This window comes from Chiloscyllium punctatum, chromosome 9 (assembly GCF_047496795.1).
Source record: "Chiloscyllium punctatum isolate Juve2018m chromosome 9, sChiPun1.3, whole genome shotgun sequence".
NCBI lineage: Eukaryota > Metazoa > Chordata > Chondrichthyes > Orectolobiformes > Hemiscylliidae > Chiloscyllium > Chiloscyllium punctatum.
Genome location: NC_092747.1, coordinates 52,888,818 through 52,914,385, shown reverse-complemented (window position 1 = coordinate 52,914,385; position 25,568 = coordinate 52,888,818). Strand labels below are relative to the sequence as shown.

The 25,568-nt window shown below is 40.0% G+C and overlaps 1 protein-coding gene across 2 annotated transcripts in view; it reads left to right on the top strand.

Moving 5' to 3' along the window:
• dync2h1 (dynein cytoplasmic 2 heavy chain 1) overlaps nt 1-25,568 on the top strand; it is a 571,463-nt gene that overhangs the window by 61,178 nt on the left and 484,717 nt on the right. For both annotated transcript variants that reach the window (XM_072577509.1, XM_072577508.1), the window contains exons 17-26: nt 1,209-1,348; nt 4,437-4,665; nt 7,729-7,856; nt 8,974-9,089; nt 10,067-10,194; nt 11,421-11,570; nt 13,155-13,360; nt 14,210-14,365; nt 18,560-18,674; nt 20,853-21,023. In XM_072577509.1, coding sequence (XP_072433610.1) covers nt 1,209-1,348; nt 4,437-4,665; nt 7,729-7,856; nt 8,974-9,089; nt 10,067-10,194; nt 11,421-11,570; nt 13,155-13,360; nt 14,210-14,365; nt 18,560-18,674; nt 20,853-21,023 — 1,539 coding nt within the window. The remainder of the gene's footprint in view (nt 1-1,208; nt 1,349-4,436; nt 4,666-7,728; nt 7,857-8,973; nt 9,090-10,066; nt 10,195-11,420; nt 11,571-13,154; nt 13,361-14,209; nt 14,366-18,559; nt 18,675-20,852; nt 21,024-25,568) is intronic.

Sequence of the window (25,568 nt, the reverse complement as noted above, 5' to 3'; positions counted from 1 at the left end):
GAGCAGAGAAGATCAAAATGGGTGGAGTCTGATTGAGGTGTACAAAGTTCTGAGGGACATAGGGTAAATAGGGAGAAATGTGTCAGTAATGCCGGTCACAGTTTTAAGGTAAGGAGCAGAAGGTTTACAGGGGATTTGAAGCAAAGCTTTTTAACTAGAGGGTTGCGGGTAACTGAAACTCACTGCTTAAAAGGATGCTGGAGGTGGAAACCCTCAAAACATTTAAGAACTATTTAGATGAGCACTTGAAATGCAATACAATACTAGGCTACAGGTGAAGTGCAAGAAAATGGGATTTTTTGTTATTCGTTCATGTGATGTAGGTGTTGCTGGATGGGCCAGTATTTCTTGCCCATCTCCAGTTGCCCAGAGGGCAGTTAAGAGTCAGCTGCATTGCTGTGGGTCTGGAGTCATATGTTGGCCAGGCCAGGTAAGAAATGCAGATTTTCTTCACTGAAAAATCATTTCTGACGCTTAATGCTGGTTTCGTGGTTTCTGTTAGGCTAGCTTTTTATTAAATTGAAATTTCACTATTTGCCATGGTGGTAAGTGAACCCATGTCCCTAGAATACAGCAGAACCGCGACTATCTGAAGGACATGGGCGGGGAGTATTTTGTTTGTTTAATTGAATTCCGGATAATTGAATGCTGGATAACATAGTTTAGTGAAGCATCGGGACTATGTGATCTTGCTGGACAATCTAATACTCGGAGAATTGAATGTTGGATAATCGTGGTTCCTCTGTATTATTATTGATCCAATGACATTGCCACTATGCCACTGCTTCCTCTTTAGTGGATGATGTTTGATGGCTGGCATAGGCATGATGGAACAAAGGACCTGTTTTCATGCTGTTTGAAAAAACACTCTGACTTGATCAAGGCGGAGGCAGAAAGGTAGTGAGGTTCTGAGTTTGCCCTCTTGCCAACTGATTAAATTCATTCTCCTTCATCCAAACTCACTCCTGGTGATAATACTAAATTCTATCCTGTATCTCCCAAATGTTTGAGATGCTGGGACAGTTGGGTGATACAGAGATTTTGGGTATCAGGGCATCTGAAACATAGCTGGATAAGTTGTAGTATAATTTCACCATGACTTATTTGAATGGCAAAACAAACTTTCAGGGTTGAATGACTTGTTCCCATTCCTATGACAGCTATGTGTTAGTTGGAGGTTATTTTATATTTACATTTTTTTTTTCAAGGGCTTTCATTCTGGTGATATGAAGGCATGGCGACAGCACTGGAATCATCAGTTGTACAAAGCACTGGAACATCAGTATCAGATGGGCTTGGAAGCCTTGAATGAAAACCTTCCTGAAATTGTTGTTGAGTTGACATTCAAGTAGGAAATTGAAATATATCATGCCTAATGTTTATTTTATGGGGATAATCCAGTTTATTGAATAACTGTACTATTCCAATTGCAATTTGTAACTGATTGATTGTTCTGAAGATATCAAGGTAAATTTGATAATTATCAAAATTAAAACTTAATGCCTCTTTCACCAAATGTCTGTCTCGCAATTTTGGATCAATGACTCCATCAAGTGCTTCAAATTGGAATTTTAATAACAATACGGACAACAGTGGTTAGCAGTGCTCCCTCACAGTGCCAGGGACCTGGGTTTGATTCCTGCTTCGGGCGACTGTCTGTGTAGAGTTTGCACATTCTATCCATGTCTGCGTGGATTTCCTCCGTGTGCTCTGGTTTCCTCCCCCAGTCCAAAGATGTGCAGTTTAGGGGAATTGGCCATGCTACATTTCCATAATGTAGGTTATTAGTCAAAGGTAAATGTATCAGAATGTTAAAAATCACACAACACCAGGTTATAGTCCAACAGGTTAAATTGGAAGCACACTAGCTTTCGGAGCGACGCTCCTTCATCAGGTAATAGTGGTGGGCTCGATCCCTCCACTATCACCTGATGAAGGAGCGTCGCTCCGAAAGCTAGTGTGCTTCCAATTAAACCTGTTGGACTATAACCTGGTGTTGTGTGATTTTTAACTTTGTACACCCCAGTCCAACACTGGCATCTCCAAATCATGTATCAGAATGGGTCTGGATGGGTTACTCTTCGAAGGGTTGGTGTGGACTTTGGCCTTGGGCCAAAGGGCCTGTTTCCACACTGCAGGGATTATGATAAGGAATTGTGGGCCCTTGTGGTGCAGTAATAGTGTCCCTTCTTCTAATCAAGGAGGCCCAGGTTCAAGTCCCACCTTCAGAGGTGTGTCAAGCATCTCTGAATAGGTTGATTAAAAATACCCATAAGAAATAGAAAGAGGTGGCCATTCAGCTCCTCAAACCTGCTTTGTCATTCAGTAAGAGCATAGCTCATCTGATTGGGAATGGTGTACAGATGTATCTGGTATATGGATGTGCCTGGGACCTGGATGGGGGTGGGGCTAACTGGACAGGGCCCTTTCCTCCTAAGGGGGTGTTTACCTGAATGTTAGGCACACCGCTACCTATCTTGGCTCTCTCTGTCCTCTTGTAGACCATCTTTTCCTGCAACGAGACAAAGGGAGAGATTGAGTGAGATGAAAGCTGCCAGCAAAATTCTAGTGCTGGTGCCAGTGGAGCAAATGTGATGAGGTTTTAAGTGAGTGAGTAGGCAGTGTAGACATGCAGAATTAGTGTGAGGATTTGGGCGAGAGCAAGTGAATGAGGGATCATGTTGCATGCAATAGTGAGAAAGGCGGAGCATGAGCCTTGGCAGGAAGTAGGTGGATAAAGGAATTCTGGGCATTGTTGCTTAGTTTGCAGATGGCACAAAGAAAGCTGGAAGCACACGTGGAATTGAAGAGGTGGGGAGGGTGCAGAAGTACTGGCTTAGAATGGGCAAAGAAGTAGTCCATGAAATATAATGGGGGGGAAATGTGTGAGGTTATACATTTTGGTAGGAGGAATAGAGACATAGACTATTTTCTGACTGGGGCACGGCTTCAAAAATCTTAATCACAAAGACACATGGGAGCCCCCTTTCAGGATTCTCTTAAGGTTAACATACAGGTTAAGTTGGCAGTTAGGAAGGCAAATGCGATATTAGTATTTATTTAAAGAGAGCTAGAATACAAGAACAGGGATTTACTCATGAAGCTGTAAAAGGGTCTGGTCTGACCACAGTTGGAATATTATGAGCAGTTTTGGGCTCCATATTTAAGGAAGGATGTGCTGGCTTTGGAACGGATCTGGAGGATATTAACAAGAATGATCTGTGTTAAAGGGCAAGTCAAATGAGGAGCAGTTGAGGATTCTAGGTCTGTACTCATTAGAGTTTAAAGGATAAGAGAGGATCTGATTGAAACTTGTAGAACACTGTCAGGTTTGGATAGAGTGGATGTGACAAAGAGGTTACCATGAGCAGGAGGGACTTGGATTCAAGGGCTTAGCCTCAGAGTGAAAACGCAACCATTTAGAACTGAGATGAGGACGAATTTCTTTAGCCAGAGGATGGTTAATTTGTAGAACTCATTGTCACAAAAGGCTGTAGAGCCAAGTAATTGAATGCATCTAGGGCAGAGATAGATTCGTTCTTGATTAGTAAGAGGATCAAGGGTATGGGGAGAAGACAGGAGAACGGAGTTGATAAACATATCAGTCACGATTGAATAATGGAGCAGACCTGATGGGCTCAATGGCTAAATTCTGCTCTTATATGTTATGGTCTGACATGTGTGTAGTAGCAATGATAAAGAGCAAAACGCAGATGAGCATTGACATTCTTGCAGCATTGATGTGCATTCCTCCTGACTATGGAAATAATACTGACTCAGATGGCAACCTCAGATCAGGCTGACACAGTCTGAGGTCATGGTCATTTTGCTGGTCCTGCAGGAAAAGGATAGCCCTCTTCTACATTACCCAGTTTATCAGGACCTCCAGATCCCTCTCTGCCTCATGTCTGGGGCAAATGAAACACTCCATGCAGGGCAGCTGCACACTGGCAGCACTGTATTGGGTACACAGCTGGATTATTATCATGGCACTGGTGCCAGGGATCCTGGATGTCCTGGTAAGGGTAGGTACTTCCGCCCATGCTGACTCGGAGGATACAGTGAGTGTGGTACCATTGAGGTATGGAGCATAATTAGTGAGTGAGCTTTGGATGAGAGCATGAGAAAACCTGCTTGGCCCCGTGGATAAGAACTTTCCATGAAACTCACCAAAATTGCTGCATGCCTGATTTCCGGCAGAAATCAATTCTCTGTTTCTTTATGGCTGAATCCTTGACAAAGTCCTGGGCAGCATTAGGTCTGTGCAACCCATCCAACTGCAGAGTTAGGGCCAATCTATGTGTGCAATCTTCTGTACGTTTTGATTAGTTCTAATTAAGTGACTGTGGGTAGCATATTGTCAATTTGATATTTTGTAAGCTCTAATGAATTACATTGTTTGCGATTACAATTTTTGTCTCTTATTTTCTATGCAGACAAGGAAGGCTGCAGTTTAAACCACCATTTGAAGAACTGCGGGCAAAATACTACAGAGAAATGAAGAGGTTTATTTGTATTCCAAACCAATTCAAGGGTACATGTGAACCAGGAGAAGACCCCATTTTTGTTGTCATGATAGAGAGGAATGCAAAAGGTTTTGTTACCGTTTTCCGTAAAGCAGAAGATCTATTCAAACGCCTGGCAGCAGCATTGGAGAAGTTTCAAGTAAAGCAGTTTATTATCTTCTTCACCAAACTAATTTAGATTTTTAGTTTGAGAAATACTATTATATCTTATTGAATCTTATTGAACAGTAATATAGCAAAGAAAGGAGTCATATGGTTCATCATGCTTATGCTGCTTCTTTCCTTGAAAAGATATTGTCTTTGTGCTGGAGATATTATTGCACTGGCATTTTAACCTTGGATCAAATAGGATTCTGAACATGATTAAGCTGGATCACCCATGAATCTGGTTAATGAAAGAAATGGAATCAATTTGCAGGAAAAAAGTTTGTAAGATGGCATCAGATCTTGGCTTTGGTTTTTCTCTGGTTGTGTTTCATTGGAAGAACATTTGGCACATGTAAGACAAAGAGGTAGTAGAGGGGTTGTGATAGTCCTCGTTTTAGAAAATGTTGCTGGGGCAGTGTAGGCATGAGAATCAGGAGGGAGGAAAGCAAGGTCTTTGGGATTTCCAGAGGTAATTGGGGTTGGAGGATGGGGGTAGGGGAGGAGAGGGAGAGAGGGGTGAGGGGGGTGGTGGGGCTGTAACAAACATTACATTGGCCAGACAGGCAGAAAACTAGCCACCAGGATACAGGAGCCCCAACTAGCTACGAAAATACATGCTGAAAATGTGTTGCTGGAAAAGCGCAGCAGGCCAGGCAGCATCCAAGGAGCAGGCGAATCGATGTTTCGGGCATTAGCCCTTCTTCAGGAAAGAAGGGCTCATGCCCGAAACGTCGATTCTCCTGCTCCTTGGATGCTGCCTGATCTGCTGCGCTTTTCCAGCAACACATTTTCAGCTCTGATGTCCAGCATCTGCAGTCCTCACTTTCTCCCACAAAATACAATAGACAATAGACAATAGATGCAGGAGTAGGCCATTCTGCCCTTCGAGCCTGCACCGCCATTCAATATGATCATGGCTGATCATTCCTAATCAGTATCCTGTTCCAGCCTTATCTCCATACCCCTTGACTCCACTATCTTTAAGAGCTCTATCCAATTCTTTCTTAAATGAATCCAGAGACTGGGCCTCCACTGCCCTCTGGGGCAGAGCATTCCACACAGCCACCACTCTCTGGGTGAAGTAGTTTCTCCTCATCTCTGTCCTAAATGGTCTACCCCGTATTTTTAAGTTGTGTCCTCTGGTTCGGCATTCCCCCATCAACGGAAATATGTTCCCTCCTGCCAGAGTGTCCAATCCTTTCATAATCCTATACGTTTCAATCAGATCCCCTCTCAGTCTTCTAAACTCAAGGGTATACAAGCCCAGTCGCTTCAGTCTTTCCGTGTAAGGCAATCCTGCCATTCCAGGAATTGACCTCGTGAACCTACGCTGCACTCCCTCAATAGCCAGAATGTCTTTCCTCAAATTTGGAGACCAGAACTGTACACAGTACTCCAGGTGTGGTCTCACCAGGGCCCTGTACAGCTGCAGAAGCACCTCTTTGCTTCTATACTCAAACCCTCTTGTTATGAAGGCCAGCATGCTATTAGCCTTCTTCACGACCTGCTGTACCTGCATGCTTGCCTTCATTGACTGGTGGACAAGAACACCCAGATCTCTCTGAACAGCCCCTTTACCTAATTTGATACCATTGAGGTAGTAATCTGCCTTCCTGTTCTTGCCACCAAAGTGGATAACCAGACATTTATCCACATTAAACTGCATCTGCCATGCATCTGCCCACTCACCTAACTTGTCCAGGTCACCCTGTAATCCCCTAACATCCTCATCACATTTCACCCTGCCACCCAGCTTTGTGTCATCAGCAAATTTGCTAATGTTATTGCTGATACCATCTTCTATATCATTTACATATATTGTAAAAAGCTGCGGTCCCAGCACGGATCCCTGCGGTACCCCACTGGTCATTGCCTGCCATTCCGAAATGGAGCCGTTAATCACTACCCTTTGTTTCCTATTAGCCAACCAATTCTCTATCCAATCTAGTACTTTGCCCCCAATCCCGTGCGCCCTAATTTTACTCACTAACCTCTTGTGTGGGACTTTATCAAAAGCTTTCTGAAAGTCCAGGTACACTACATCCACTGGATCTCCCTCGTCCATCTTCCGAGTTACATCCTCAAAAAATTCAAGAAGATTAGTCAAGCATGATTTCCCCTTCATAAATCCATGCTGACTCTGTCCTATCCTGTTAGTATTATCCAGATGTGCCGTAATTTCATCCTTTATAATAGACTCCAGCATCTTTCCCACCACTGAGGTCAGACTAACTGGTCTATAATTTCCTGCTTTCTCCCGCCCAACTATCATGACCAACTATCACTAGTATCCATATACACAGATGAATTAAGGACGCCAGTTCAACTGGGCCAATACATTCATCCTGGGACAGGCTAACAGGGAATTCCCAGAGGCCTGACGTTCAAACTGGAACTCCAGTAACAAACATATCAATTTGGACCCCACTTACCAACCTCTCAGAAAAAGAATCGCAAGTGATATCACTCACCACAACAGACCAAGACACAAAAATAGCAAGTGGGACAAAACACCAGCACTTCATTGGAGGCTCACTGATGATATTACCTAGCATGGCGACAAAATGTCTGAGAACAAATCTACCAGTTCAGTGAGCAAACTTGCAACTTGATCCACAGCTGTGCTACAAATCTTCTCTAAAATCAGATGGTCTTAATGTTATTGATTAAAAGGTACATAAACTTCTTGTAGTTGTTCAGAAAGTGGAGGGATCTTTGCAGAAGGCCTCAATACTTGTACCTGGAACAAAATTAATATTAAAATTAATTGTTTCAAACTTAAAGAAGAATGACAAATAATTCTAAAATATAACATTAACGTACTTGGTATTGTATTATAGATCGTTTAAGATAATTGCAGGAAACATTAGCCAGAAAGTTCAATTCAAAGTAATCAAGTTTGCATATAACAAAATGTTATACTTCCTAGTTATTTTAGTTTGTCACATTTTTTATTGATTTTGTTTTATTGAAAATGAATGCAATAAATCACAAGTAGTTCATTGGAGCTATTAACTGTAATAATTAGAAATAGATTTTTTTTCTCCATTTAAAGGAATGGATTGTGCTTGGACAAGTAGATGTCGAGGCATTAATTGAGGAACATCTCCACACTGTAAATGACTGGGAGAAGAATTTTAAGGCTCTTAAAGGACGAGGGAAGGAATCTGAAAAGCTTCCAAGGTTGAATTTAATTTATTTATATATATGCCTTTTATTTTGAAAAGCATTTGGCATGACTATGAAAAGGTTAATTTAGTAGGAAATGATTAAAGTGTTCTTAGGTTTCTTTATTAAATATTTGTTGATGTCATCTTTGAGTGAGTGATAAGTCTCATAGTCAGCCATATGCGGTATCATATTGGTTGGATTCAATAGAGTGTCCCAAAATGCTCAGAATCTACACCCTATTCAGTAGCATTTGCAGCTCAGTGGTGCCCATTGCACAAAGATTTAAATTGGATTCCAGTTGTGCCTCAGCTGGTGAATCCCTTTAATATCTTAAATCCCATGAAAGGGTTGAGGTAGTCAGCAGTGATGTTGAGGGATGAATGCTTCATGGGGCAATGTTAAAAATCACACACCAGGTTATAGTCCAGCAGGTTTATTTGGAAGCACTAGCTTTCGGAGTGCTGTTCCTTCATCAGGTGATTATGATCATGGGACAATGTCATCATCAGCTCCCTCAGCCCCTGTAACTGAAATATCATCTATACAGCAAAACCCTCTGATCAAGTCTGCTCCGTCATGGGCACAAGTGGGGATTCTTGAGGTGGAGTTCTACTGGTAACACAAAAATTACCACAGATATCTTATCCAAATGTGTGCCCAGAAACAGCATCTCTCCGGCTCATCTCCAGCCACAAGTGAGCACCCTTGCTGGAACAGACCCGGGCAGAAGATGTATTGCTAGTGGTCTAACTTGTGTGACTTTGAGATGAGCATTGTATTTGGTTATTAAGATCAAATTTAATGCCAAAGTTGATGATTGGATCCAGACCTGCGGCCTCCATCAAATTTGCGAGAGGGTGGGACTATGTTAGAAAGTTGACACAATGCAACATTGCTGGCATGCCACCCCTTAACACAGTGAACATTTGACTCAGAGTTGCTATTTTCACGACTCTTCTGTTATCCTGTGCCCTGGTTCTGAGCAAAACAATGTTGATCTTATCTCATTCCCATTGTCATGATTGTTTGTACAAGAGAAATGAATATAAGCAAGATTATAATTTTTCTTACTTTTTTTCCCCAATGTGACCAAAATGGAAATTTTGTTTAAAAAATGCAAATCTTACAGTGTCATCAAAGTGGATTGTATTACAATTAACTGTAACCCAGTGAAAGCTATGATTGATGACCATATTCAGATGCTATTTGATGCCTTACTTCAGTCATTAAGGAAGTCCATTCAAGGTAAGACATTTTTATTATGTGTGGTACAGTTAGTGTTAATTTTAATGCTTACTTGGTAATACAGAGTTTGCACATTGTTCAAAAGGGAAACATGTTGCCAAAGCTTGTTGTCTTACACTCATCAGGGCAAACATAAGAATGCCATGAATATTCTTGTTTTTACATGATGAGATTTGCTGAAAATGTTGCTTTGTTTATTCGTTAATGGGATGTGAGCATTAGTTGGAAGGCCTGCGTTTAATGCCCACACCTAATTGACCTAGTTGAATGGCAATGAATTGCTTCGTGGGGTAAACATAATTATTTGCTGGATTATAGCTGAAATTCGGAATTAAATTATCATCGGTAGATCCCCAATTTATTTGTTAATATTATAGAACTGCGTGTACCTAGGTTGTAGCAAAATGGTGTAGTGTAAAATTCATAATATAACACCATTAGAACCACAAGATCAAATAATCTTTTCCTTTTGAATAATAATATATTTAAAACAGGGACTGATGCAAGTTATATTTATTGTGTCATTCGAAACTTACTTTCCAATTGGAATGCCAGCTTTTAAAAATACCTATATTAAAATGGTTACATTGGTGGTTCAGTGGTAGAATTGGCCCAGGTTCGATTCCTGGTTAATGCATGGCAACCATTGTTTTCCATTACTGCAGAGGGCTGTCTGTGCTGGATCATTCAGTATATTTAAGGCTGAGATAGACAGATTTTTAATCAGTAAGGGGTTCAGGGATGATTGGGAAAAGGCAGGAAAGTGGAGTTGAGGATTGTCAGTTAAGTCATGATCTCATTGAACGGTTGAGCGGACTAAATGGGATGAATGGCCTACTTTTGCTGTTGGATCCTGTGGTATAATGAAGAAAGAATAGTAAAATACTAAATTTTAAAACAGAGTAATTTAATTGTGTCATGATATTTTACAGCTGCTGCTCACTCATTTTGTTTTTAATTGTAATTATTTTGTACAGTGAATATCCATGAGATTGATAGTTTTGTGAGTGGTGCAATGGAAATACTATCAACTCGACCTGAGACAGTCGAAGAAATTGGAGAGGCGAATTCAAAGCACACAGAGATTGCTTCAAAGAAACCTCATGTAAGAGCAGTTTGCTAATAAATGCAAAGCACAGATCCATTAAACTGCTTTAGTTTTAAGTTCAAGTTGTTCTGAGTTGCATTTAGAGTAGCAGAATTAGTGAATGGTAGCCCTGTGAGTGTGAGATAACAGAGAGGAGATTGTCCTGACCCTTGTGAAGCATAGATCATTAACCTCTTTCTACACCGCTGCATATCCCACTTCATCTGGGACGCAGCACTGATTTGGGCTGTAATTTGTGTCTGGTATCGTGGAATCCTGTGGGGATGAGGTGATAAGAGGACTGCCTTCCTCTCCTCCTCCAACCTGTCTGCTAGCAGCTCCAGTTTAGACTCCTCGAATTGAGGAGCAAACTTTCTTCCTTTGGGGCAAACGCCGAATGTTAAGGCTTGAACGCTACACTACGAGGGTAGTCCCTGGCTTGCTGCATCTAAAGTTGTCTGCATTTGGACTTTATATTTTGTGCTCGAGGCGAGAAATTTGAAAATTTTCAGCAGTGGCGAGCACCTCTGCCTCTCTGGTCGCAATCCCCTCAGAAAGGTGTCCAAGAGCCTACTTTCATAATAATAGTAATGAGCAGGGGATTGCGTCAGAATAGTAATTTTGAGCTATGATGGACAGGGTAGTGCCATGAATCTTAGCAAACAATTTAACTGCAAATGGGAACATTTTGTCCATGCTTCTTGGTATTCTTCAAACAGGACTTTCCAGTTTTTTAAAATTTAAGTTCATTCTTGCTGTTGAATTCACCCATTCTAAATACACTATCTTCTCCTTCCCTGCGCTCTTTGTTTCTCTATCCTTAGAGGATTTGTTAAAGACAAATATGGTTCCCTGCTCACTGATTCAAGAAGCCTGCTTTTCTTTTCTGTCTTGTTATGGGTGCATAGACTAAGCAAATTGCTTGGAACTTTAAACCTCAGTGTGCAAAGATTATTCTAATGAATAGCAGATTCAGTTGGATGCCTTGCCAAGATAGTTATCACCCAGTTTTTAAAATCCATATTTATGTTAAGAATTAATAATGATTACTGTCCAAATGGTGCTTATTTAAAGCTTTTGTTGTTCATTTTTACCATTTCTTCACATTAAGGGCAATAGATTTTAAAAAAAAATTGGATGGGCATAGGACTCGTTTATAATTGATCTACATTTATAATACTTTCTTTGCGTTACTATTAGATTTTTTTCACTTAGTTTGACTTCTATCTTTTCATTTCTTTAAGGTTTTACCCTTGTTTCAAGATGCTGAAGATAAAAACAAGCTGCTCCGCTCTGTAGCAGGTGGCGGTCTTGAAACTCTTAGCAGCCTCAGAGCGAAATGGGACAAATTTCAACTGATGATGGAGAGCCATCAACTAATGGTGAAAGAACAAGTAAGTACATTAGTTTTATGTTTTTAATTGCCACATAAAAGCCTGCATGAGCTTAGCCTGGTACTTTTCATGTAAATTGATTTGTAGGTGAACTTGAGATTTATGGATGGGAAGGCATAAATAATTATTTGTTTACTTTCTGCCTTGATTATTTGAATTTTTAAAATTCTTTTGTTTGGCTATCTTAGTGTGATCTATAGTGTCTGTCAATGTTAGCATTCCTTGGTTGGGGTTCCATAGTTTTATGACAAAGATAGCTCCTTTTTAAATTGATTCTTTGGAAAAGAATTTTTTATATTTGCGTTCACTGCCTCTCGCTCCATGCTTGGTTATCTGTCACAATGAAGTGGTACAGTGAAATAGAATATGTTGGAAATAATCAGCCATGAAGACAGCATCTTTAGAGAGAAACCATTAGCTTTTCAGGTTAATGCTCTTTCATTACAATTGGAAAAAGTTAGATATGGATCAGATTTAATTAAGTACAAAAATACGAAATGAGGAGAAGCGTGGGGAAGAGGGAAAAATCAAATGGAAGACCTGTGATAGGGTGAAAGGCATTAAAAATTAAATGACAAACCAATGACAGTACAACTCAAAAGGGGATGGGAATGGGACAATTCAAAAATTAAAAAGAAATCTAATGGAGGAGTAAATGGAAATAGCAGAATCATTGCTTGCAGCTGCTGTCTGAAAAGTGATAGTGTTCAAATTCAATTTTGCAGTTACTTTTGAGTTGTAAAGTGCCAACTAGAAAAATGAAGTGCTGACCTTAAGTTTCCATTGAGCTTCACGAGAACACTGTACAAGGAAAGGATAGGTAAAAGTGAATTTGGAGCAGATAATATAAAAGACTTGACTAAACACTCGTAGACTGAATGAAGGTTTTCCACAAAGTGGTATGTCAATCTTTCAAATGAAACGAACCAAATACAGTCTCGTAAAACAAAAGAGGCACAAATAAGTTACTGTTTTACTCGGGTGGAGGGTTTGACCTGTCTTTTCTTTTCACAGCTGAGTGTTCCAGTCCTTTGGTTTTCCTTTATTGTTACGTTAGGTTTTTTTGTTGCTGCTGACATTGGTTTCATTAATGTGATATTTATATTACTGATCTCTGCTCCTCTTTGCCAACATTCCAGCCAATAATTGCACAAAAGATAAAAAATACTAACGATATTCTACTGATCTTAATTCTCATTACTAAGATTCAGTTGTACTTGCAGCCAATCGATTTGTGATGGAGAAGAAAACATTTGTTTAGCACTTGAATTGGAAATATGAAGTTTGAATTGTGAATCACAATAAATTTTAATATATGTAAACAAAGGGCAGGAAAAAACATTTGGTTCTATCTTACAATGTTCTTATTTTTATGTACTGATTTTTCTACAGTCAACAAAACATTAAACATGTAAAAATGATAATTATCCTTCATAACCTTAAAAAAACTGTTTTGCTCACATCATGCCAATAAGTATGGATATTATTTAGCATGTGTTTTTACTTCATTAATTTTAAGAAAGAAGTATTAAACTATGTTTAATTCCCATAAGCCTTCAACTGAATTTGTGTTTACCTCTTTAGGTTGAAATTATGAAATCAAATGTTGAGTCTCGCATTAAGATGTACATCCAAAAGCTGGAGAAATTTGAAGCTCGCTGGAATCAGTTGAAGCCCAGTGATGATATTGTTGACAGTGGAAACGGGGAAACACTCAACAAATGTGTGGAATGTATTAAGGAGAAAAGAGTTGAATTTGATGAACTGGAAACAACAAGGAAGAAATTGATGTATGTTGTTATGATTGACAAGTAACATTACAAAATAAAACTTATCACATGATGCTGAAATTTGTAATACTTTATGAAATAATCTGAAAGCTGAGACAAGAAAACTTGATGACAAGATGCAGTTATTTGGTTCACCACACTCCCAAGAAATTAATTTTCAACTTGTATTTATAATTCTTACTCCACTGATTTCTTCTGCTTGAATCATACAGGGCTAGATATTTGGAAATGTCCATTTTTGGCACATAATTAATAGATAAATTATCAACTTGAACACCAAAATCTGTTTGGATTGACAACTTGAGATATATGCAAAATGTAATAACTTTGTTAAGTTTGGAGGTCTTCAGAGTATACACCAAAATCACCCATAAACAAAACATTAGGGCATTCTTAATGTGAACATGAACAGAGTTTCAAGCAGTTTACAATTGTTAGCTTTCGTTTGCATTTTTTCTGCTCCTCATTTGCATTCTATGATTCATTGTGGATTCTTGGTTGCGATGCCTAGCTTGCGGGAATGAGTTTAGAAACCTATTTGACATTAGGCATCACTACTCAATACAATATTATTCTGACAACTTTGTATGCCCTCCCAGGAGAAGTCACTGGAACTTGGCTTGATATTGAATTGTGAATTACTGAGTTCTCTCCCTTTCCCCTCCAGTACCTTCCCAAAGCTCCACTCCAGGTGAGAAGAGATAATTTGTTACAAACGAGAAGTCACACTTGGAATCTTCCTGCTCTGTATGGCTCAGTAATATACCTTAGTGCATTTAGTTAATAACTTACTGCAATAGCTGGTTAATTCATTATTCTTACACAGCTTGTTTCTATGTCATTTTTCAGTGAAGACTGTCAGCATTTTAAAGTAGAGGAACCTGAATTTGAATTGGCAGAGCGCTTGCGTAAGAATCTGGAACAGTATGAAAGCATGTGGTCATTATATGAGGACTTTACAAAAGGCTTACAAAATATGCTAAATGAGGACTGGATCTCCTTTAGGTAAGTCATATAAGTCCGTCTTAAATCGAATGAATTTATTTGCTGCATCTTCAAATTTTCAATTTTCTACAAAATGCCAAAGGATATTGTATAGATTTACTCTTTAATAATCTTTAACTTTGGGCTGAATCTTACACTGTCCTGGTTTGGGTTACACTGTGGGTTTGAAGACAGGAGGAGCTTGACAAATCTATTTTCGGGGCAGCAAAGAGCTCAGTGGTTAGCACTGCTGTGTCACAGCGCCAGGGACCTGGGTTCAATTCCCGCTTCAGGTGACTGTGCAAACTCCACTCAGACATTCTCCCTGTGTTTGGATGGGTTTCCTCCAGGTGCTCCGGTTTCCTCCCTCAATCCACAGATGTGCATGTCAGGTGAATTGGCCATACTAAATTGCCCATAGTGTTAGTCAGGGGTAAATTTAGGGTAGGGGAATGGGTCTGGGTGGATTACTGTTCAGAGGGTCAGTGTGGACTTGTTGGGCCGAAGGGCCTGTTTCCATACTGTAGGGAATCTAATCTTTTGCATGGCCTTCCTGTCCACTTCTGACCTGTCAGATGTTTTATGGAGAGCAGTAGAGGCATTAAGTGTCTCCCCTGCAATTGGACTTAAAGGCCTTTTAAAGTGGTCAATTAAAAGCCACAAGGGCCTCATCCCAAAACTGCATCTCAGGTACTACTTTACCAATAGCAGGGGAAACTCCAAACTAGTGCCCGAACAATTTTAGCTCCAAAATGTTGAACAAGGCTGGGAGTGATCTTGTTTGTGGGTCTTCTGCCTGTTGGAGACACTCCCACAAGATTTTGTTTCTTCCTTTGCTGTTCCCCTTTTCTGTGCCTCTTGTACTTCGCTTTAAGTGGATGTTTGTGAGGCTTAATTTGCAAAAATGTCATTTCTTTTTCCATAAACCTATGCAGAGTTCAGAAGACTGTTTGGTGCGGGTTATCACCACCAGTATAATCCTGTTCAGTGTATACCAACTTGATATCCTGACTCAGAGGAAGCTCTCCCCTTATCTTGGTGGCTAGTTCCAGTAATGATCTTCATCAGGGCTTGCCATCAGCCAAAAGAGTGGTTGATGTTTCTGCCTAGTGCTATTGGGATTAACTTCCTGAGGGAGGACTTCCTGTCCTTAAGAGTTAGAAATGCAGTCTTCAGCCAAATAATGGTCAGTTTTTATTCATTCATTTATGGGATGTGAATGTCACTGGCTAGACCGGCATTTATAGCCCATCCCAGTTAAGAGTCAACCACATTGCAGTGGAACTGGAGTTACATTAGGCCAGACTGGCAGTGTATTTCTCTAAAGGGCATTAGTGAACCAGATGAGTTTTTCCGACGATCAACAATGGATTCATGGTTATCATTAGACTCTTAATTCCAGATTTTTATTGAATCCAAATTCCGCTATAGTGGAATTCAAACTCTGCTCCCCAGCACATTTCCTGGGTCTCTGGATTAATGGTTCAGTGATCATACTACTAAGCCATGGCCTCCTACTATGACATTCATCATTAAATAGTAGGAGGGCAGCTGTTTTTCTATGGGTGGACTCCTCATTGGCTTTTTAGTTGGTGCACAGAGATGTAGAGACAATGGTGCCTTGAGAAATCCACTCTTCGTTTTATTATAAAAAGCCTCTCCTGTTTTAGTAGGTGTATTAAGAGGTGGAAATGCAGTCTTCAGCCAAATAATGGTCAGTTTTTATTATTCATTCATGGGATTGAGTTTGGGATGCTGAGATGCAGTTTTGGGATGAGGCCCTTGTGGCCTTTAATTGACCACTTAAAGGCCTGTAAGTCCAATTGCATGGGAGACACAGCTCTCCGTAAAACATCTGACAGGTAAGGACTGGGCAGGTAGGCTCCCTTAACCCACCAACCTTAGACCTTTACAGTTCTCATTGAAGGGTCACAACCAGATCATCTAGTCCTTAAAGCTGTTCTGAATATTGATGTGAAGCTGGTAATGCTAAAATTGGGTTAAGATAAAAAATCAATTTTCTCCCTCAAGATGAAATGCCCAGTTATGATGTGCATTATTTAGTAGTGTCTGCCAAAAACTAATGGAACTACCTCTAGCTAGTGAACATGACTGACCAATAATTCTGCAAGATTGACTGATCGATAATTCTGCAGCATCTTAATTGTGTTGTCTCTTTGGCACATGAATGCATTTTTTAGGTGAAAACAGATCTGTTCATGAAATTTGATTTCAGTAATCAGTGAAAATCCTGAACTTCCATTGAAGAAAAACCAAATTTGATGTGATTCTTAATAAGCCGGTAACCCAGACCCAATCTTGAAGCTTGGATTCTGCACGAGTGAAAATGGCAGATCTTGCATGCTTTTAACAAAAAACATGAAATCTTCGCATAACCCTTTCAATTCTCGAGTGTGTGCTCTCACAGGCTCCCTCCACTCCTTTCTCCTTTAGACCTGAAAGATCTGTCTAGCACCCTCCTTCTCACCATTCCCCCACCTCCCTCACTTCTCATAGATATTTGTTCCCCCTCCTCCTTCTTACAGTTACTCTCCCTCACTTGTCTCCCTTAACCCATTAACCTTGCACTTTTACAGTTCTCACTGAAGTTCTCACACAGTTTTTCAATCTTGAAATAAGGGGCTAGTGGGAAAATGTTTGGGAACCTTAGTAGTGACCTTAATGATAAATTGGTGGAATTGCAGAATTTGGTTCCTAAGTCACCAGCAAAAATCCAGGATAAAAGATCTTGAAAGTTGACAAGGAAAGTTTGAAGGAGAGGGACAAGCTGAGTTACTCTTGCAGAGACCTGGAATGGAGAACAGGCTGTGGTTATATCTGTGTTATTACTGTTCTTAATCCAAACAGTGAAAAGGTAATTTGACTTAATCAGATAATGCAGATAGTTGAAAATATGTTGCTGGAAAAGCGCAACAGGTCAGGCAGCATGCGCTTTTCCAGCTCTGATCTCCAGCATATGCAATCCTCACTTTCCCCTCTAATGTAGATAGCTACCTTGATCATTGTTCAATTTAAACATTCCTTTACTATAATCTTATCATAATAAAATCCATATGGTGAAACTTTTTCCATTGTTGAAGTTAATTTGTAACAGTTGAATGAAAGATCAGTTGTTACAATTGACACGTCAAGTTGGTGCATCTAGTCATATATTGCTTATTCTGTATTTATATTTCTTTATAGTTTCCTTCAATATTTTCCTCTTCTGAAGATACTGATGCAGTGGTTCATAGTTTGAGGACTTTCCGATACCTTTCCTGAGTAACCACTCTTGGTTGTTGATAGGTTATTCAACTATTATGGTTTACTGTACTTAGATACCTACAAAGATGGATACCTTATTAAGTCTGCATCTCCAAAATAGTATCTTCTGTTAAAGACCCTTCCTTCAAATTGTGTTTTCATGCTTCTGGACATTCCTATCCCCTGGAATAATGTAATTGAAAAGCCCACATAGATGCCATTTAACCCAAAGCACCTTTGTCAAGAAGCTTTTGCTGGATGTTTGTTTTAATTTCCTGCTCTATTCCTTGCTTACCCAGCACAATACCAAGTATTTTGAAAATTCCCTCTGGATGGGAGATAAGTTGTTGAGGATACCATAACCTTATCTAATATCTATGCCTGAACTATATTTTGGGTTATTGGACAACATGCTAGTGTAGGACTGTTTCTGATTTTTATTCGTGAGGCTTTTGAGATTGTACACTTTCATAAAAGCAGACATCAGTCTGTATACAGCAACATGCTGTGTTTGCAATGTAGCGTGCTTGAATAATACAACATAACCTGTACTTGATAGAACATTGTTTTGCTGTGCTTTAAACAAAGAATGATAAATTTGATTGTGCTTAAGAATGATCCAAGGTTTGTATTTCCTTCTTGAAGTGATTACACGCAAGTTTTGTTGTGCTAAATATGCTTGCTATTTGTTTTGTAAAGTAAATATTAGGATAATGTTGAATTGTGACAGAAGTAGTTGCTGAACACAAGTTTTACCTTAAGTTTAGAGAACTCAAGATTTGACAATGTGTGTTCCATTAATTGATTTTAGCATTGCATATAAGTTAGCTGCTCTGATCTGATTTTTGTTATTATTAAAATTGCTGCATGTGCTACTTGAAGATTAATATTAATTACGTTTGATCTGTAACTGCAGATTTCTTTGACCTAATTTGTATGTTAATTTTACAGGGGTAAAATCTATATTTTTGAAGATTTTTTATTGATGTGGCATGATAAGCTGAGAAAGAGAAATGAACAAACAACAATAACTGTCAAACTGCAGAAAGATGTTGACAGATACAAGGTGAATTGCTTTACGCGTATTATCAGAACTAGAAAGAAGAGGGGATCCAGGGTCTAGATGAGTTAAAACTGGCCTATCACCACTGGGACCAGATTTGAGGTAGGATAGTTGGGATGACTGTTTTCGAGTTTCCTTACATGCAAAGTAGTTGGTCTTCCTCAATCCAATATGGATCCATTGTAACAACCTACTCCTAATTTGATAATCCCAAAGCAGTGTCCAAAAAAGTGTTGGGATTGAACATTGCTTTGCATCTAGCTGTGTTAAATCTGACCTTGTGTGGATGATACTGAATCTGAGTAACCAAAACACAGCGTGTTCTTTCCCTGAGCAGTGAATATCCCTTGCCTAGATGAGAGAGCAATCCCAGCAAAGATTTTATAATGTAAATTTATTTTGTTTTCCGTGAAATTAATTGATTTTACTAAACTTTCTTACATTCCCTCTAGAAGCCAATAATGTTTAAAAAGAAAATTAAACTTTGTTAATCTCTAAAAAGCATGTCATGACCAAGCTGCATGTTTTAAATGTTTTTCCCCTGTAACAAAGGCCAAAAAAAACCCGTTGACTATATACAATTATTGTCAGTGACTTAAACTTTAAACTACAGAAAAGAATGTTTGTCTTTTCATACTTAGCACAAGCCACACTTTCCACAGAGTTATGGTCCTTACAACAAACAGTCTACAGTTGTTCCCAACTTCCAATTGCTTTCTGTTTCCCCTTTCTGCTGAGTTTTAACTTTGAGTGACTGACTCCACGCACTTCCCTTAGTTTTCCAAAAGCTTTTTAAATCCACTACATGCAGAAAAGGCTGTAACAATGAATTTTCCAGGACACATCTCCCTAAATCCAGGTGGCCGTGGAACTTGTTTCTTCAGCCTGAAGCCTTCTCCCTATTTAGCAGGGGTTGTTCTCAAAGCCTTGCAGCATCTTCTCTTTGCTGATGATATGAAACTGTTGTTTCTTAGTTTCATTGATTTGTGCGGAAAACTATAACCTGATGTCAAATATTCACCATTGTCACATGAAATATAATAGCCTTGCATCTTGGAAGAAAATCTGATTAGCTAGCCTTGACCCCAACTCTCTTTCATATTAAAAGTAAATGCACAGTTTACAGCACAACAATTTTCAACTCAATACTTTCAATGCCTTTATGGACTTTGGGAGTCTCAAAGCCAACTCATTGTAATCTTCAAGTCTGCTGCCATTGTGTCTTTACAACATAGTTGAAAATGTGTTGCTGGAAAAGCGCAGCAGGTCAGGCAGCATCCAAGGAGCAGGAGAATCGACGTTTCGGGCATGAGCCCTTCTTCAGGAAAGAAGGGCTCATGCCCGAAACGTCGATTCTCCTGCTCCTTGGATGCTGTCTGACCTGCTGCGCTTTTCCAGCAACACATTTTCAGCTCTGATCTCCAGCATCTGCAGTCCTCACTTCCTCCTTTTTCCTTTACAACATAGCCTCAGTAAAACAATCTGGACCTCCCTTTGCTTTTTAAGAAGCCTATGTCCAGATTGTCAAGCACACACAAGAATCAGTCACATGACCCCCTTCATTTGCAGAATACAGCAGATTCCCAAATTATGAAAGTCTGACATACAAATATTTTTTGTACTTGCAAACTGCTAATTTATATTGTCCTGTATTTTGTTACAATTTACCTGGAAATTGAATTTTGAATAAACTTCAAAATGGAACTGGAGACTGCCTGTGTAGGTAAAAAGTCGCCATAGTCCGAGCAGATGAGAGACTGCTCTGTTTTTAGAGAGAATGATTGGTGATAGTATAACTGGAGGGTCACAACACCTCAGGCAAGGGGAGCGGTTGAGAAAGTGGAACCTTCATGATAATCCTAGCTGGTGCAGGAATTGAACTTGTGCTGTTGGCGTTACTTTGCAATGCAAACCATCTGTCGAACAAGTGTGCTAACTGACGGAAGTTCGAGAATATGGCAGTCTAATAAACCTTGTAATTGGACGAGTACAGTAAATATTGAAATTATGACTTCTAAATTTATGCTAATCAATGATAAATTTCATATTTCCTTCAACTTTTGTTAGTCAAGAAACATTTCTACAGCTTCACTTAACACACTTTACAAATACTGTAAAAATATTGCCACATTTTGGATTGGAAGATTATTACTTATTTTGGATTTTCTTCTCTTTGTGCAGATGTTATTCCCTGTTCTGAAGTATGTCCGTGGAGAACATCTGTCCCAGGACCATTGGTTGGACTTGTTTCGTCTGCTCGGCATGCCAAGAGGCACCACAATAGAGAAATTGCAATTTGGGGACTTGTTAAAAGTGGCAGATGTCATAGTAGCAAAGTCTTCAGACCTAAAAGTATGACCCAATGATTATTACTGAAAACAGTTGTTGCTGCAAATTAAGTAGCCACCTTTAACAATCATCGAAAAACTGATGATTTTGCTGAACTGCTAAATAATTTTTATGTACAACTGAATGTGCGTATATGTCCAAAAATTGAAAGCAATTGAATTATTTTATGACATTTCTTTATTTATTCATTAAGATTATGTTTTTTCCATGTTTTATTCTGTTTTTAGCTTGTAATTTATGCTGCATGTGTGGTTCCTATCTGTTAATTACTTATTGATTTTGCTTGTTTTTGTTCTTATATCAACTACCCTATTCTCTCCTCATTGCAGCCTTCCAAAATATCTGAAAACACAAACCACTACATAGAGTCTGAAAGTCATGCAGCATGGAAACAGACCCTTCAGTCCAGTCGGTCCATGCTGAACATAATCCCAAACTAAACTACTCCCACCTGCCTTCTCCTGGCGCATATTCCTCCAAATCTTTCCTATTCATGTACTTATCCAAATGTCATTTAAACGTTCTAATTATCCCCAAATTCTGAGGAAATTCATTCCACATGTGAACCACCCTCTGTGTAAAAAAAATTGCCCCGATGTCTTTTTAAAATCTCTCTCCTGGTACCTTAAAAATGTGTCCCCTAGTCTTGAAATTCCCCAACATGGACAAAAGACAATTACTATAACCCTTTCTATACTTCTCATGATTTTATAAACTTCTATAAGGTCACCTCTCAAACTCCCATACTCCAGTGAAAAAAGTCCCAGCCTATCCAGCCTTTCTTTATAATTCAAACCCTCCAAACCTGGCAAAATCCTGCTAAATCTCTTTCAAACCTCTTCATTTTAATAATATCTTCATACAACTGGGTGACCAGAACTAGAGACAGTACTCCAGAAGAGACCTCACCAATGTCCTGTACAAACCCAACTCCTATACTCAAAGGACTGAGCAATGAAAGCTATCATGATAAATACCTTTTTAATGTGATGCCAACTTGAAAGAATTATGTATGTAAGCCCCCAGGTCACTTTGTTCCACTATACTACCTAAGGCCCTACCATTAAGTGTATAAATCCTCCACTTGTTTGTTGTATCAAAATTCAAAACCTTGCATTTGTCCAGATTGAACTCCATTTGCCATTTTCCGCCCACTGACCTATTTAGAGTCATAGTCATAGAGATGTACAGCACAGCAACAGACCCTTTGGTCCAACTTGTCCATGTCAACGAGATAACCCAACCTAATTTAGTCCCACCTGCCAGCACCCAGCCCTTATCCCTCCAAACCCTTTCTCTTCATATACCTATCCAGATACCTTTTAAAAGTTGCAATTCTGCTAGCCTGCACAACTTCCTCTGGCAGCTCATTCCACACACGCACCACCCTCTGCGTGAAAAGGTTGTCCCTTAGGTCTCTTTTACATTTTTCCCCTCTCACTCAAAACCTATGCCCTCTAGCTCTGGACTTCCCCACCCCAGGGAAAAGCCTTTGCCTACCCAATCCACGCCCGTCATGATTTTATAAACCTCTATAAGGTCACCCCTCAGCCTCTGACGCTCCAGGGAAAACAACCCCAGCCTATTCCACCTCTCCCTATATCTCAAATCCTCCAACCCTTTCAAGTTTCACAACATCTTTCTGATAGGAAGGAGACCAGAATTGCACACAATATTCCAACAGTGGCCTAACCAATGTCCTGTACAGTCACAACATGACCTCCCAACTCCTGTACTCAATACTCTGACCAATAATGGAAAGCATACCAAACGCCGCCTTCACTATCCTATCTACCTGCGACTCCATTTTCAAGGAGCTATGAACCTGCACTCCAAGGTCTCTTTGTTCAGCAACACTCCCTAGGACCTTACATTAAGTGTATAAGTTCTGCTAAGATTTGCTTTCCCAAAATGCAGCACCTCGCATTTATCTGAATTAAACTCCATTTGCCACTTTTCAGCCCATTGGCCCATCTGATCAAGATCGTTTTGTAATCTGAGGTAACCCTCTTCTCTGTCCACTACTTCTCCAATTTTGGTGTCAGCTGCAAACTTACTAACTATACCTGTTATGCTCATTCCAAATCATTTATATAAATGATGAAAAGTCGTGGACCCAGCACCGATCCTTGTGGTCACAGGCCTCCAGTCTGAAAATCAACCTCCACACCACCCTCTGTCTTTTATCTTTGAGCTAGTTCTGTATCCAAATGGCTAGTTCTCCCTGTATTCTGTGAGATCTAACCATGCTAACCAGTCTCCCATGGGGAACCTGGTCGAACGCCTTACTGAAGTCCATATAGGTCACATCTACCGCTCTGTTCTCATCAATTCTCTTTGTTACATCTTCAAATAAAACTCAATCAAGTTTGTGAGACATGATTTCCCATGCATAAAGCCATATTGACTATCCCTGATCAGTCCTTGCCTTTCCAAATACGCGTACGTCCTGTCCCTCAGGATTCCATCCAATAACTTGCCCTCCAATGACGTCAGGCTCACTGGTCTATAGTTTCTGGCTTGTCCTTACCACCCTTCCTAAACAGTGACACCACGTTATCTGGCCTCCAGTCTTCTGGCACCTCACCTGTGACTATCGATGATACAGATATCTCAGTGAGAGGCCCAACAATCACTTGCTTAGCTTCCCACAGAGATCTAGGGTACACATGATCAGGTCCAGGGGATTTATGCATTTCAAGACATCCAACACTTCCTCCTCTATAATACGGACATTTTTCAAGATGTCACCATCTATTTCCCTGCATCCTATATCTTCCATGTCCTTTACCACAGTAAATACTGACGCAAAATACTCGTTTGGTATCTGCCCCATTCCCAGCGGCTCCACACAAAGGTTGCTTTGCTGATCTTTGAGTGGCCTTATTCTCTGCTGATTTACCCTTTTGTCCATGATGTATTTGTAAAGACCCTTTGGATTCTCCTTAACTCTATTTGCCAAAGCTATCTCATGTCTCCTTTTTGCCCTCCTGATTTCTCTCTTAAGTATACTCCTACTGCCTTTATACTCTTCGAAGGATTCACTCGATCTATCCTGTCTATACCTGACATATTCTTCCTTCTTTTTCTTAACCATACCCTCAATTTCTTTAGTCATCCAGTATTCCCTATACCTACCAGCCTTTCCTTTCACCCTGACAGGAATATACTTTCTCTGGACTCTTGTTATCTTATTTCTGAAGGCTTTCCATTTTCCAGCTGTCCCTTTACCTGTGAACATCGGCCCCCAGTCAGCTTTTGAAAGTTCTTGCATAATACAGTCAAAATTTCCTTTCACCAATTTAGAACTTCAACTTTTAGATCTGGTCTATCCTTTTCCATCACTATTTTAAATCTAATAGAATTATGGTCGCTGGCCCCAAAGTGCTCCCCCATTGATACCTCAGTCACCTGCCCTGCCTCATTTCCCAAGAGTAGGTCAAGTTTTGCACCTTCTCTAATAGGTACATCCACATATTGAATCAGAAAATTTTCCTTTACACACTTAACAAATTCCTCTCCATCTGAACCCTTCACACTATGGCAGTTCCAGTCTATGTTTGGAAAGTTAAAATCCCCTACCATTACCACCTTATTATTCTTACAGATAACTGAGATCTCCTTACAAGCTTGTTTCTCAATTTCCTGCTGACTATTAGGGGGTCTCTAATACAATCCCAATAAGGTGATCATCCCTTTCTTATTTCTCAGTTCCAACCAAATAACTTCCCTGGATGTATTTCCGGGAATATCCTCCCTGAGTACTGCTGTAATGTTATCCCTTATCAAAAATGCCACACTCCCCCTATCTTGCCTCGCTTTCTGTCCTTCCTGTAGCATTTATATCCTGGAACATTGAGCTGCCAGTCATGTCCATCCCTGAGCCATGTTTCTGTAATTGATATGATTTCGCAGTTCCATGTTCCTAACCATGCCCTGAGTTCATCTGCCTTCCCTGTTAGGCTTCTTGCATTGAAATAAATGCAGTTTAATTTATCAGTCCTACCTTGTTTTCTGCTTTGGTCCTGACTGTTTGACTTGCCTTTTTTCTCAACTATCAGTCTCAGATTGATCTCTTTCCTCACTATCTCCCTGGGTCCCACCCACCACCCCTCTCCCCCTTCCCCCTCCACACCCCCCACCTTACTAGTTTAAATCCTCCTGAGCAGCTCTAGCAAATCTCCCTGCCAGTATATTAGTCCCCTTCCAATTTAGGTGCAATCTGTCCTTGTACTGGTCACATCTACCCCAAAAGAGCTTCCAATGATCCAAAAATATGAATCCTTCTCCCATACACCAGCTCCTCAGCCATGCATTCTTCTGCTCTATCCTCATGTTCCTGCCCTCACTAGCTCGTAGCACCAGGAGTATTCCAGATATTACTACTCCCAAGGACCTCCTTTTTAAATTCCTGCCTAACTCTCTGTAATTTCCCTTCAGAATCTCAACCTTTTCCCTTCCTATGTCATTGGTTCCAAAATGTACAATGACCTCCTGCTGGCCCCAGTTCCCCTTCAGAACATTCTGCACCCTCTTTGAAACATCCTT